The sequence below is a fragment of the Orcinus orca genome, chromosome 20 (genome assembly GCF_937001465.1).
Source record: "Orcinus orca chromosome 20, mOrcOrc1.1, whole genome shotgun sequence".
Lineage (NCBI taxonomy): Eukaryota > Metazoa > Chordata > Mammalia > Artiodactyla > Delphinidae > Orcinus > Orcinus orca.
The window spans coordinates 36,416,500-36,427,862 of NC_064578.1; the positions used below are offsets into that span (position 1 = coordinate 36,416,500).

General features: G+C 36.5%; 1 protein-coding gene and 1 non-coding gene across 5 annotated transcripts in view; both read left to right on the plus strand.

Moving 5' to 3' along the window:
• ITFG1 (integrin alpha FG-GAP repeat containing 1) overlaps positions 1-11,363 on the plus strand; it is a 237,403-nt gene that overhangs the window by 179,518 nt on the left and 46,522 nt on the right. For 3 of the 4 annotated variants that reach the window (XM_004264870.4, XM_049703687.1, XM_033418881.2), the window contains exon 13: positions 3,416-3,459. The exons of the other annotated variant lie outside the window; for it this stretch is intronic. In XM_004264870.4, the coding sequence (XP_004264918.1) occupies positions 3,416-3,459 (44 nt within the window). The remainder of the gene's footprint in view (positions 1-3,415; positions 3,460-11,363) is intronic. 4 annotated transcript variants of the gene reach the window in all.
• Positions 9,727-9,829, plus strand: LOC117199500 (U6 spliceosomal RNA). Its single transcript, XR_004480750.1, has one exon. It is a non-coding gene; the product is annotated as a U6 spliceosomal RNA (small nuclear RNA).

Consider the following 11,363-nt stretch of genomic DNA (forward strand, 5'->3'; position numbering starts at 1 on the left):
TGTACTTTTCTCTTCTGGATATTGCTTCTTGATATCCTTTGTTTTTATTGGATTATCATCTTCTAACCCATATCTGGAAGCTCTTTGTATATTGGCAATAGTATCTCTTTGTAATGTATATTTTTTAAAGTTCACAGCCCCTTGTCATTAGTTTTTTTTTTAATTTTATGGTATTTTTTAAATTTTATAACAGCTTTATTGAGATATAATTTACATACCATACCATTTGCCTGTTTCAAGTATACAATTCAATAGCTTTTAGTATATTTACAGAATTGTACCAACATGACCACAATCAGTTGTAGAACGTTTTCATCACCACAGAAGAAACCCTGTACCCTTTTCTATTTTTTATTTTTTTAACTTTTTATTTTATATTGGAGTATAGTTGATTAACAATGTTGTGATAGTTTCAGGTGTACAGCAAAGTGACTCAGTTATACATGTATCTATCTATTCTTTTTCAAATTCTTTTCCCATTTAAGTTGTTACATAATATTAAGCAGAGTTCCCTGTGTTACACAGTATGTTCTTGTTGGCTATCCATTTTAAATATAGCAGTGTGTACATGTCAATCCCACACTCCCTAACTATCCCGTCCCCTCACCCTCACCACCCCCACCCCGTAACCATAAGTTATTCTCTAAGTCTGTGAGTCTGTTTCTGTTTTGTAAATAAGTTCATTTGTATCATTTCTTTTTAGATTCCTCATGTAAGCGATATCATACGATATTTCTTTCTCTGACTTAATTCACTCAGTATGACAAAAGTAAAAATAGAGCTACCAATGATCCTGAAACCCTGTACCCTTTAGCTACCACCCTCAATCCCCATCCCCAGGCAACCACTACTTTCTGTATCCATAGATTTGTCTATCCTGAATATTTCATATAAATGGGTTCATATAATATGTGATCTTTTGTGACTGACTTCTTCCACTTAGCATAATGTTTTCAAGATCCATCTGTGTTGTAGCATCAGTACTTTATTCCTTTTAATTGTCAAATATCCCACTATATGAATATACCTGCCACATTTTGTTTATCCATCAGTTGATGGACATTTGGATGGTTTCTACTTTTTGGCTATCATGAATAATACTGTTGTGAACACTCATGTACAAGTTTTTGTGTGGACATATATTTTAATTCCTCTTGATATATACCTAAAAGTGGAATTGCTGGGTTAAATAGGAACTCTTTGTTTATCTTTTTAAGAAATTGCCAGACTGTTTTCCAAAGCAGCTGGACCATTTTACATTCCCACCAGAAATGTAGGAGGGTCCAGTTTCTCCACATCTTCACCCAAATTTGTTTTTATCTGACTCTTTGATTATACCCATCCTAATGGGTGTGAAATGGTGTCTCATTGTGGGTTTGTTTTGTTTTTTTTTACAATCTTAACCATTTTTGTGTGTGTGGTTAAAAAAACATGTAACATAAAATTTACTATCTTAACCATGTTTAAGTGTACAGTTCAGTGATGTTAAGTATATTCACATTGTTGTGAAACAGATCTCCAGAACTTTTTCATCTTGCAGATCTGAAACTCTGTACCCATTTAACAACTGCCCTTTTTCCCTTCCCGTCAACCCCTGGTAACCACCGTTCTACTTTGTTTCTTTGAATTTGACAAGTTTAGACACCTCATGTAGGTGATATCATAGAGTATTTGTCTTTTTATTACTGGCTTGCTTAGCATAATGTCCTCAAAGTTCAGCCACGTTGTAACATGTGACAGGATTTCTTCCCTTTTTAAAGTTGAATAATATTCCACTGTGAGTGTGTACCACATTTTGTTTATTCATTCATCTGCCAATGGACATTGATTTGGGTTGCTTCCACCTCTTGGATATTGTGAATTGTGTACGTCTCATTGTGGTTTTGGTTAGCATTTCCATGATAATGATGCTGAGCATCTTTTCATGAGCTTTTTATATGTCTGCATCATCTTTGGAAAAATACCTGTTCAGGTCCTTTGCCCATTTTTTAATTGGGTTGTCTTTTTATCACTGTAGTGTAAGAGTTCTTTATATTAGTAGTGTCTTTGCCAAATGTAATTTTCATGTTATGAATCAAAGTCTAACTTTATTTTCCTCCAAGTAGCCAGTTATCCAGTACCATTTATTGAATAATCCATCTTTTCCCTCCTTTAACAAGTATTTATTGAGCAAATACATTTGGCTAGGCCCTGAAAAAATGATAAAAAAAACTATGCAGAGCTTACATACTGGTACAAAGACAGACTTTTGAGTAAATAATATACTGTTTAGCAAGATAATGTTTTAATGAAGGTTTAGGAAAATCATTTGGGGACAAGTGAAAAAGAAGTACCAGTGTCTGCCCAGAGTTGAGGGAAGAGGAACAAAGGAGAGGGAGAAGTAAGGTCATGGAGTGTTTGAGAATAAAAGAGTGATAACTAGGCACTATGCTGGGGTAAGGAACTTAAACATTGAAAACTGATTTGCAAGTATGAAACATTTATTTCACTGTTTCCTCAGGTTGAATTTAATATAAACGTACTATAGTAAATAAACAAGTATCTTCTTATGTGATGAAATTTGTCATGTTCATTTCTTATGCCTTTGCAGTTTATGTACCCTGCCCAAGTATAATATTTGTATTAGAATGATTATCATTTCACATTTGTAAAATATAAATCAACATAAGGAACAATTTTCCTATAGATATATTTGAACTAACCAATAATCACAATTATTATTGGTACAGTTCATGCTTACTGAACAGTATTATCAGCTGTCTTCCTTAAATTTATAACATATAGCATATTTAATAGCACATAAAGTCTGCCTTCTTATAAAGGAATTACTTCACATGAGTGTAGTTATGTTTCAAAATTCATGTTAGTTATAGAAAGAATGTTCAGATATCCTAACCTTTTCTTTTTTGGTAATTATAGAATAAATATGTCATTAAATTATTTTTGTTATAGACCCATCAATTATTTTATAGTTATGTTCTCCATAAAAGTTATCAAGGGAGCCCAAACTTTTTTACCCAGAAAATTTGACTAGATAAATTGAAATAGTCTAGTTTGATATGAAGTGTTAAATGTTCTATTTTGTTTTTTTCAGTATAAATTTTAATTGGTTTGCATTTGGCAATTCTCTGTCAGATTCTAAGTCATCCTTGGAATGTAGCTAACCAATTGGAAAATAGAACCAACAGTAGGTATGATATTATAACCATAATTAATTATATCATCTATATATTCCACAAAATGGCAGCAGCTTGACTGCTTAATAAAGGCTTTTGAAATATTGGCCTAAAGTGAACAAAAGAAATTTAATTTACTCAGATCTAAAGAAATTGAATTGGTTTTTGCTTGACCATGAATCAATAGGGCATATTAATATTATAACAGTAATAATAGGCTTTTTTTAATTTTTCCACAGTTCTTAGTGGTCTCTGTCCTAATGAATGTCCTCGTAAGATAACAGTAAGTAACCTTAACTTTCAGTTGTAAATATTTCTGTGAAAGTTCTCTGCATGATAGATACACACAAAATAGTTGTTATAGGTTAAATCAAATTGATGTTACTTTTAGAAGTGATTAAAGTATCCTTCAGTGCTCAAGTAAAGTTTACTGGGAATAAAGTACCTTTCCTAAAAACTGTCTCACCTCAAGGTTCACTTCCTTAATGAAGTCTTTTCTGATACTCTTGGAAAAATGAACACACCTCCCACTATTTCTGGGCATACTGCTGCCATTTTGGCATATATAGTACCTTTTTAATTATTTATTTATTTATTAATTATTTGGCTGCATCAGGTCTTAGTTGCAGCACACCGGATCTTTCTAAAGCATGCAGGCATAGTTGCCCCATGGCATGTGGTATCTTAGTTCCCCAACCAGGGGTCGAACCCACATCCCCTACATTGGAAGGCAGATTCTTAACCACTGGACCACCAGGGAAGTCCCTTGGCATATGTAATACTTGATCACACTTTATCTGTTTATATTTAATGCCTCTCCCCAGGCTGTAATCCTTTGAGGTTAAGAACCATGCCATCATTGTATACCTCGTTCATAGCACAGGGTCAAGCATATAGTAAACAATTAATGAATTTTTTTGGTTTAATCTTAATATTGGCTAGCTATCTAATGGAATGTTTCCATGAAATAACAGAATGTGAAAATAATTAGGCTTAGGTTTTGAAATTGCCAGTTCATGTAAATTATAATAAGAATATTACATTATATTTGAAAGCATGAGCATGTGTGTGTGTGTTTGTGTTTGTGTTGGTATATCCCAATTTGAGCCCTCATAGTAACGCTTGTTACATAAGGAATTATCCCCCATTTAAAGATGAGGAAACTTGAGGCTCAGAGAAATAAATTATCCAAAATCATAGAGCCATTAAGTAGTGGAACTAGAACACAGAACTAGGTGTTCTGATTATATTGTCATATTTTTACTACACCTTTAAAGCACTGCTTCATTATCAATGTTTTATGTATGGTTGGGAAACTTCCCATATTTAAGACATGTGGAAGCAGACCCTGACCCAGAGATTTGCACGCAAAGATTTAATCTAGACTATTCTTGAGAGCAAGGCTTCTGGAGTAGTGAGGAAAGCAGGTCTATCAGATGTGAAGCAAGGCTGGTTTTTCTAAGATGGCCCAGATTGAAGCAAAAGGGCCATACCTTTGTATTCTGCATTAGACACTGCATGCAGGCAGTTCCCAGGAAGGGGTTATAATTTGTACAAGCCAGCTCCCTTTGGCTGAGAACAATTTTTAGGTAAGAACCTAGCTGCTGTGAGCTATCAGCAACCAACACTTGGAGCAGCTCGGGGAATATTGCCTCAGTCCTGAAGGGAAGGTCTGGACTGTGTCACCACATCCACTGTGAACTATATGAGTGCCTGGTCAAACCTATCTGCTTTCATATCATTATAAAAATGTAGATATAATAGGGGAGAGTCTGAGGAGGAGAGATGCAGAGGGTATGTCAGAACTCTTTATACCTTCCGCTTAATTTTGCTGTGAATCTAAAAGTGCTATAAAAATAAAGCCTATTTTTTTAAATCAAGTGCAAGTCTGATTAATTGGAGGCCAAAGATTAACTTGGTTGTTCAGGTATTGTCTACCCAGTTTGTGAAATATTCAGACCCTTTGTTCCTCTCCTTTTCTCTGATTGACCATATTCCCATCATGTGGCTCTTTCATTACCTCGTCAAGCAAAGAACTTTTAAAAAGTTGAAATTGAACCCACTCATTTTACCCACAAGTTCTAGCAGAAAATTTGATAGGGAAGGCTGTTTGCTTAAGGCAGGTTTTAGTTCTAAGATCACTAATGCTCCCCTTCTCCTTATCTTAAACTAAAAGTCACTTCTATCATATGGAGAACAGAGTCATTTAGAAAGTCATGTAAGTAAAGTGCAGCATGCACATTCTTACAGTGATTACCCTAACAGTCCAGCACCTTTGGGCTTTTCTGCAGCTGATACATCTGCCTCCCATTCATCCATTTATTACTTTCTTTGAAGTTCAGATCCTGTCAAACTGCCCTTCACATCTATCATTTTCCTTCCCCACTGATGTCATAGATCACAATTTTATAACAACCTAAAAGAAACAAATCCACACTATACTCCCCCAGTTTTCCATATATCAAATGTATTCCCACTTGTAAAATTATTTCATGATAAAGTGAGGTTTCTTCATATTGTTTTGACATCAGATCCACTTGATCATAGTCTGTTATGTAAGATATGACCCAGTGTGAGACTAAGAGGAAAAATGCATACCATATGATATTCTTTATCACTTGAGTTAAATTATGAGTTGAATAAATGCTCTTCTGTTGCCTATATATTCCCACCTGCTACAGGCAACCTATCTGATATATGGAGAGAGGAAATAATATTCAAATCAGCAACTAATCTCACCCAAATTCCTTTATTTCCATGCTGAAAACCCCAGAGTCTTTCATTTTCATTCAACTATGGCTACTCACTCCCGTGGCCATGTGGTGAACCTTATCTACCAGAAATGTTTTACTTTTGAAATCTCAGTACCATCCATCAACTCTCAAAAACTATTTTTCCAGCCCTCTCACTCTTGTTATTATAACTATACCTATTCAACTTTAAGTCTATTTGTTTCTTGACCTGTATCAACCTGTTTTCTTTACCTCGTTATTTAGCTACCGTATATCAACCATCACTTCACTACCTTTAACTCCCATAAAGCACTCTTCTTTTTACTCTACCTGCCTGGCAAAATTACAACCCTGGGTTGTTAATCCAGCTATCTTTCTTGTTCACTCCTAGATCTAAGCTACTGGGCATTTCTAAAGAGAAATATACAGCCCTGAATATTGTCACCACCAGTGATTCATAGTCATCAACCTCAAATGAGCATTCCTAATTGTATCATAATCTTATATGGATCCCTAGACACCCTTTTCTCCCATTCATTTTCCCAGGTTACTTTCAGGATTTTCTCTGTGTCTTTGATTTTCTGCTGATTCAGTATGAAATGCATAGGTATAGGTTTTTAGGTATTTTTGCTGTTTGGTGTTCTCTAAGCTTCCTGGATCTGCAGTTTGATGTCTGTCACTAATTTTGGAAAATTCTTATATTATTTCTTCAAATATTTCTTCTGATCTTTTCTCTCCTTTTCCTTTTTTTTTTATAAGTTTATTTATTTATTTTTGGCTGCATTGGGTCTTCTTTGCGGCACATGGGCTTTCTCTAGTTGCAGCAAGTGGGGGCTACTCTTCATTGCAGTGCGCAGGCTTCTCATTATGGTGGCTTCTGTTGTTGTGGAGCATGGGCTCTAGGCACGCAGGCTTCAGTATTTCTGGCACACGGGCTCAGTAGTTGTGGCTCACGAGCCGTAGAGCACAGGCTCAGTAGTTGTGGCTCACAGGCTTAGTTGCTCTGCAGCATGTGGGATCTTCCTGCACCAGGGCTTGAACCCGTGTCCCCTGCATTGGCTGGTGGATTCTTAACCACCACACCACCAGTGAAGTCCCTTCTTCTTTTCCTTTTGGTAGTCCCACAACACATATGTTACACCTTTGTGTATGTAACCTTTGTGTAATTGTTCATGGATATTCTTTTCCAAATTTTCATTAGTTTTTCTCTTTGCAGTTCAGTTTTCGAGGTTTCTATTGATATATCTTCAAGTTTACTGATCCTTTCATCTTCTGTGTCCAGTCTACTGATGAGCACATCAAAGGCATTCTTCATTTTTATTGCGGTATTTTTTATTTCTACCATTTCCTTTTGATTCGTTCTTAGAGTTTCCATCTCTCTGCCTACATTAACAATCTTTTCTTGCATGTTCTCTGCTTTTTTCCATTAGAGCCTTTATCATATTAAATATTAAATTTCTGGTCTGATAATTCCAACATCCCTGCTGTATCTGAGTCTGGTTCTGATGCTTGCTTTGTCTATTCAAACTTTGTTTTCTGCATTTTAGCATGGCTTAAAATTTTTTTCTTGAGAGCCAGACATGATGTATTGGGTGAAAGGAACTGTGGTAGATAAGCCTTCACTATGAGGTTTTATGTTTATCTGCTAGGAGTTAGACTGTGTTACTGTTTGCAGTGGCTATGCTGTCAAGAGGCAAAATTTTCCTCTATTGTCTTTCTTTTGTCTCTTCTGTTGTCTTTGTGTCACCCTACAGACTTCCTTTTAAATGGGTCTGAGGTTTGCAGTTCTTTTAACTGTAATCTCATTATTAGACAGGAGCCCAGTTGATGTGGTGGTGAGATATAAGACTATGGTAGGAGAAGCATCCTATCATCCTGTGTCTCAGTTTTTTAGTGAGCCTGTGTGGGCTGTGACTTGAAGAAAGTGCTTCTCAGCTTGCCCTCCTCTATAGGTTAAACAGGGAGGCTAGAGGGGGCTGAAGTTAGGTATTTCCTTTCCCTCGGGTTGATTAGTTTTTGGTAAATCCCAAGTTACTTAATCTCTAGTAAAATAGGTTTCCTTAAGGGCAAGCTGTTGTGAAGGAGAACAGAGAGCTCTGGGCATATTTTTAACTGGCTACTTTCCTCTCTGTGCTAGAAGCATGAGGGTTTTTTCCCCCAATCTTCCTCTTGAGAATTTGATGGAACTCCTGGAGGGAAAACTTGCAAAAGTGTGGCTCCCCTAAGACTGCCTCGCTTTCTCCCCCAGAGTTTTGAACTCTCAAACTAGTTCACACTGATTCTTCAGTAATGTCACAATCACAGTTTAAGTGTTCCTGCCAGTACTGGCTCTAGTTTCAGTCTTCTGGTTCTGGGCTTCTGCTCCCAGTAAGCTGTGATTCTCTGTATCCACCTCTCCAGTTTTCAGGGTAGCAGTTTGCTCTATGACCTTAGTTCTCTGATGGGTCAAAGCAGAGTTGATTTTCAGTTTCTTCAGCTTTTTTTGTTGTGAGTACAGCAGTGATGACTTCCAAACTCCACGTGTCGGGCCAGAAAGAAGCTCTCCTTGCATTTTTATCAGTATTGCTTTATTTTGTTTGTTAATTTCTTACAGCTTTATTGCAGTATAATTGACATGCAATAAACTGCACATATTTAATATATTCGATTTGATGTTATGACATATATAGTGTATATGTATATATACACTATACCTTCTTAATGGAGATATGTAGATGATAGATAATTAATGTCAAAATAATGAATATATCATATCCAAAAGTTTTTTTGTGCCCCTTGGCTATCCCTCCTTCCCACTTTCCTTGACCTCCTTCCCTATCCCACTCTTCCTCAGGCACCACTGATAGGTTCTCTGTCAGTGTAGCTTTATTTTAAAAGTTGTTTTTGTTTTCTTACTTCATGACTTTTTCAAGATATTTTCCTCTGTGACATTTATTGCTCTTTACCGTGAATTCATTTTTTAACTTTTTTTGGAAAATTTTTAAATACATATAAAAATATACACTAGTATAATAAAACTTCTTGTGCCCATGCTACCATCCAGCTTTTAACACTATCCTCATATGCCCAGTCTTATTTCACCTATGCCCCCACCTACTGCTTATCCCCCTTGTGGCCCCTCTTAGATTATTTTAAGGCAAATTCATCATATCTTATATTCTGTAAATACCTCACTGTGAGATAAGGACTTTACATATGACGCTAGCAATTCTTATTCTTCATAAGAACTATTTTATGTTCTTCCCAATTTTCCCTTACAGCCAATCCCAACTTCCAGTTCTTAGAAATTCACCTTGCCTCCTACCTCAAAGAGAAAATAAGAATGTAAAATGGGAATTTCTTCAACTATCTGCAGTAACTTTGGGGAAATTATTTAACCCTTGTTAAGTCTCTTTCTCCACATCAGTATAATGGGGAAAGTCATAGTACCCACGTAGATTAGTTTCTTATTGCTGCTAACAAAGTAACCATAAAATTAGTGGCTTAAAACAACACAGATTTATTCTTACACATTTGAGGTCAGAACACTGACTGTGCTTCATGAGCTAAAATCGAGGTGTCTGCAGGGCTCCATTCCTTCTGGAGGCTTTGGGGAGAATCCATTCCCTTGCCTTTCATGTCTTAAAGCCACCTACATTCCTTGGCTCATGGCCCCTTCCTCCATCTCCAAACCCAACAGTGCAGCATCTTCCAATCACTGACCCTAACCCATCTCGCCTTCCTCATTCACTTATAAGGACCCTTGTGATTACATTGAGCCCACACACCCTGATAATCCAAGATAATCTCCCCATCTCAAGATCCTTAATCATGGATGCTTGCTTCAGCAGCACATATACTAAAATTGGAAGGATACAGAGAAGATTAGCATGGCCCCTGTGCAAGGATGACATGTAAATTCATGAAGTGTTCCATATTTTTAAGAGAAAAAAAGATCCTTAATCACATCTGCAAAGTCCATTTTCAACATAAGGAAATACATTTAGCAGGTTCTGGGAATTAGGATGTGAACCTCTTTAGGGCATGATTTTTCTGCTTACCACACTCCCACCTTTATTAAGATTAGAGGAATTAATGTAGGTAAATCACAGTGGAGGCCTAATACACAATAAATATTCAAAAAATGTATCTGCTGTTATTTGTCAATGTTAATGTTTCTTCCCTGCCTCTATAACATCCCTTTATTAGTAAGGACAGTGAGTTCCAAATATTTGAGAAATGTTGGTGTTCTGTCTGCCTTCAGAATAGGACTAGAGGTCTACTTGACTTCTTGATTTTTTCTTGTCTTATTTTCTTATCTAATACATATTAAATCTTTTTTATTACATATCACAGAATTTATGAAATCTGAATATGGAGGATATCGATATTTTCAGTGAAAGCTACCATAAACATCTGTGAATCAGAAGAATATATTCCTATTTCCTATTTTTTTCTTTAAATACTCAGATAATTTTTTGAATTTTTTATCCTCAGCATAAGGCATATTTTGGCCTTCCTCTGTGTTAGTGGAGATTATAGCTTCTTTCCCTGTCACTTGGTGATTCTTTTTACCAAAGCCTGGTGCCTTTTCCCACTTTATAAATTATGAGTTTACAAGCAAGCAGATGAGTACTTTTCCGTTTGAACAGCAGAAGAGTTTAGAAGTAGTCCTTTAATACTCTATATACAAAAAGAGTCTGTGCACATTCCTTTTAAATACCTCCATGAGGGCAGAGATAGTATCAGTTTTGCTTGCCAGTGTATTATAGAACCTAGCACAGGACCTTGTGCTTAACAGTTTGTCAGTTGCCTTCTGTAGCACTAAAATGTAATCCGTTCATCCACACCCATCTCTTTTCCTTTTTCCCTTGACTAAAAATTAATGCACCAATTATGCTGTGGGTCCTACATACCTCTCAGGGACCTCATTCCATTGCTTATTCTATCTGGCCTGTGTATTCAACTCCACTTCCCTGTCAGTGCCTTCTCTTCAACATTTAAGAATGCACAAATCTCTCCTATATATAAATGCATATACAAGTACCTTCCAAAACCCCACATCCCCTCTGGCCACTGCCTAATCCCTGTTTGCTCTTCCAGCCAAACTTCTTGAGTTGTGTACAGTAGGATCTCTCCAGTTTACTTCCATATCCTTAACCCGCTGTTGTAATCAAGCCTTTGGCGTCACGCCACTGAAAACTACCCTTGATTCTGCTGACCAATTTTAGGAACACTCCCTTTCCTTGGCTTCCTTTACGCTCTCCTTTCCTTGATCCCCTTTTACTTCTCTGGCCATTCTCCCAGGTTCCTTTATGGACTTTTCCTCTGGCCATCCTTTAAATGTTGCTGTGTCTCAGGGTTCCATCCTAAGTTCTCTTCTCACTCTATGTGTACTCTTGAAGTATTTCAGTCTCTCCCCTGACTTTTTTTTTTTTTCTATTTGTAATACTGATTACTCCCAAATCTATTTACC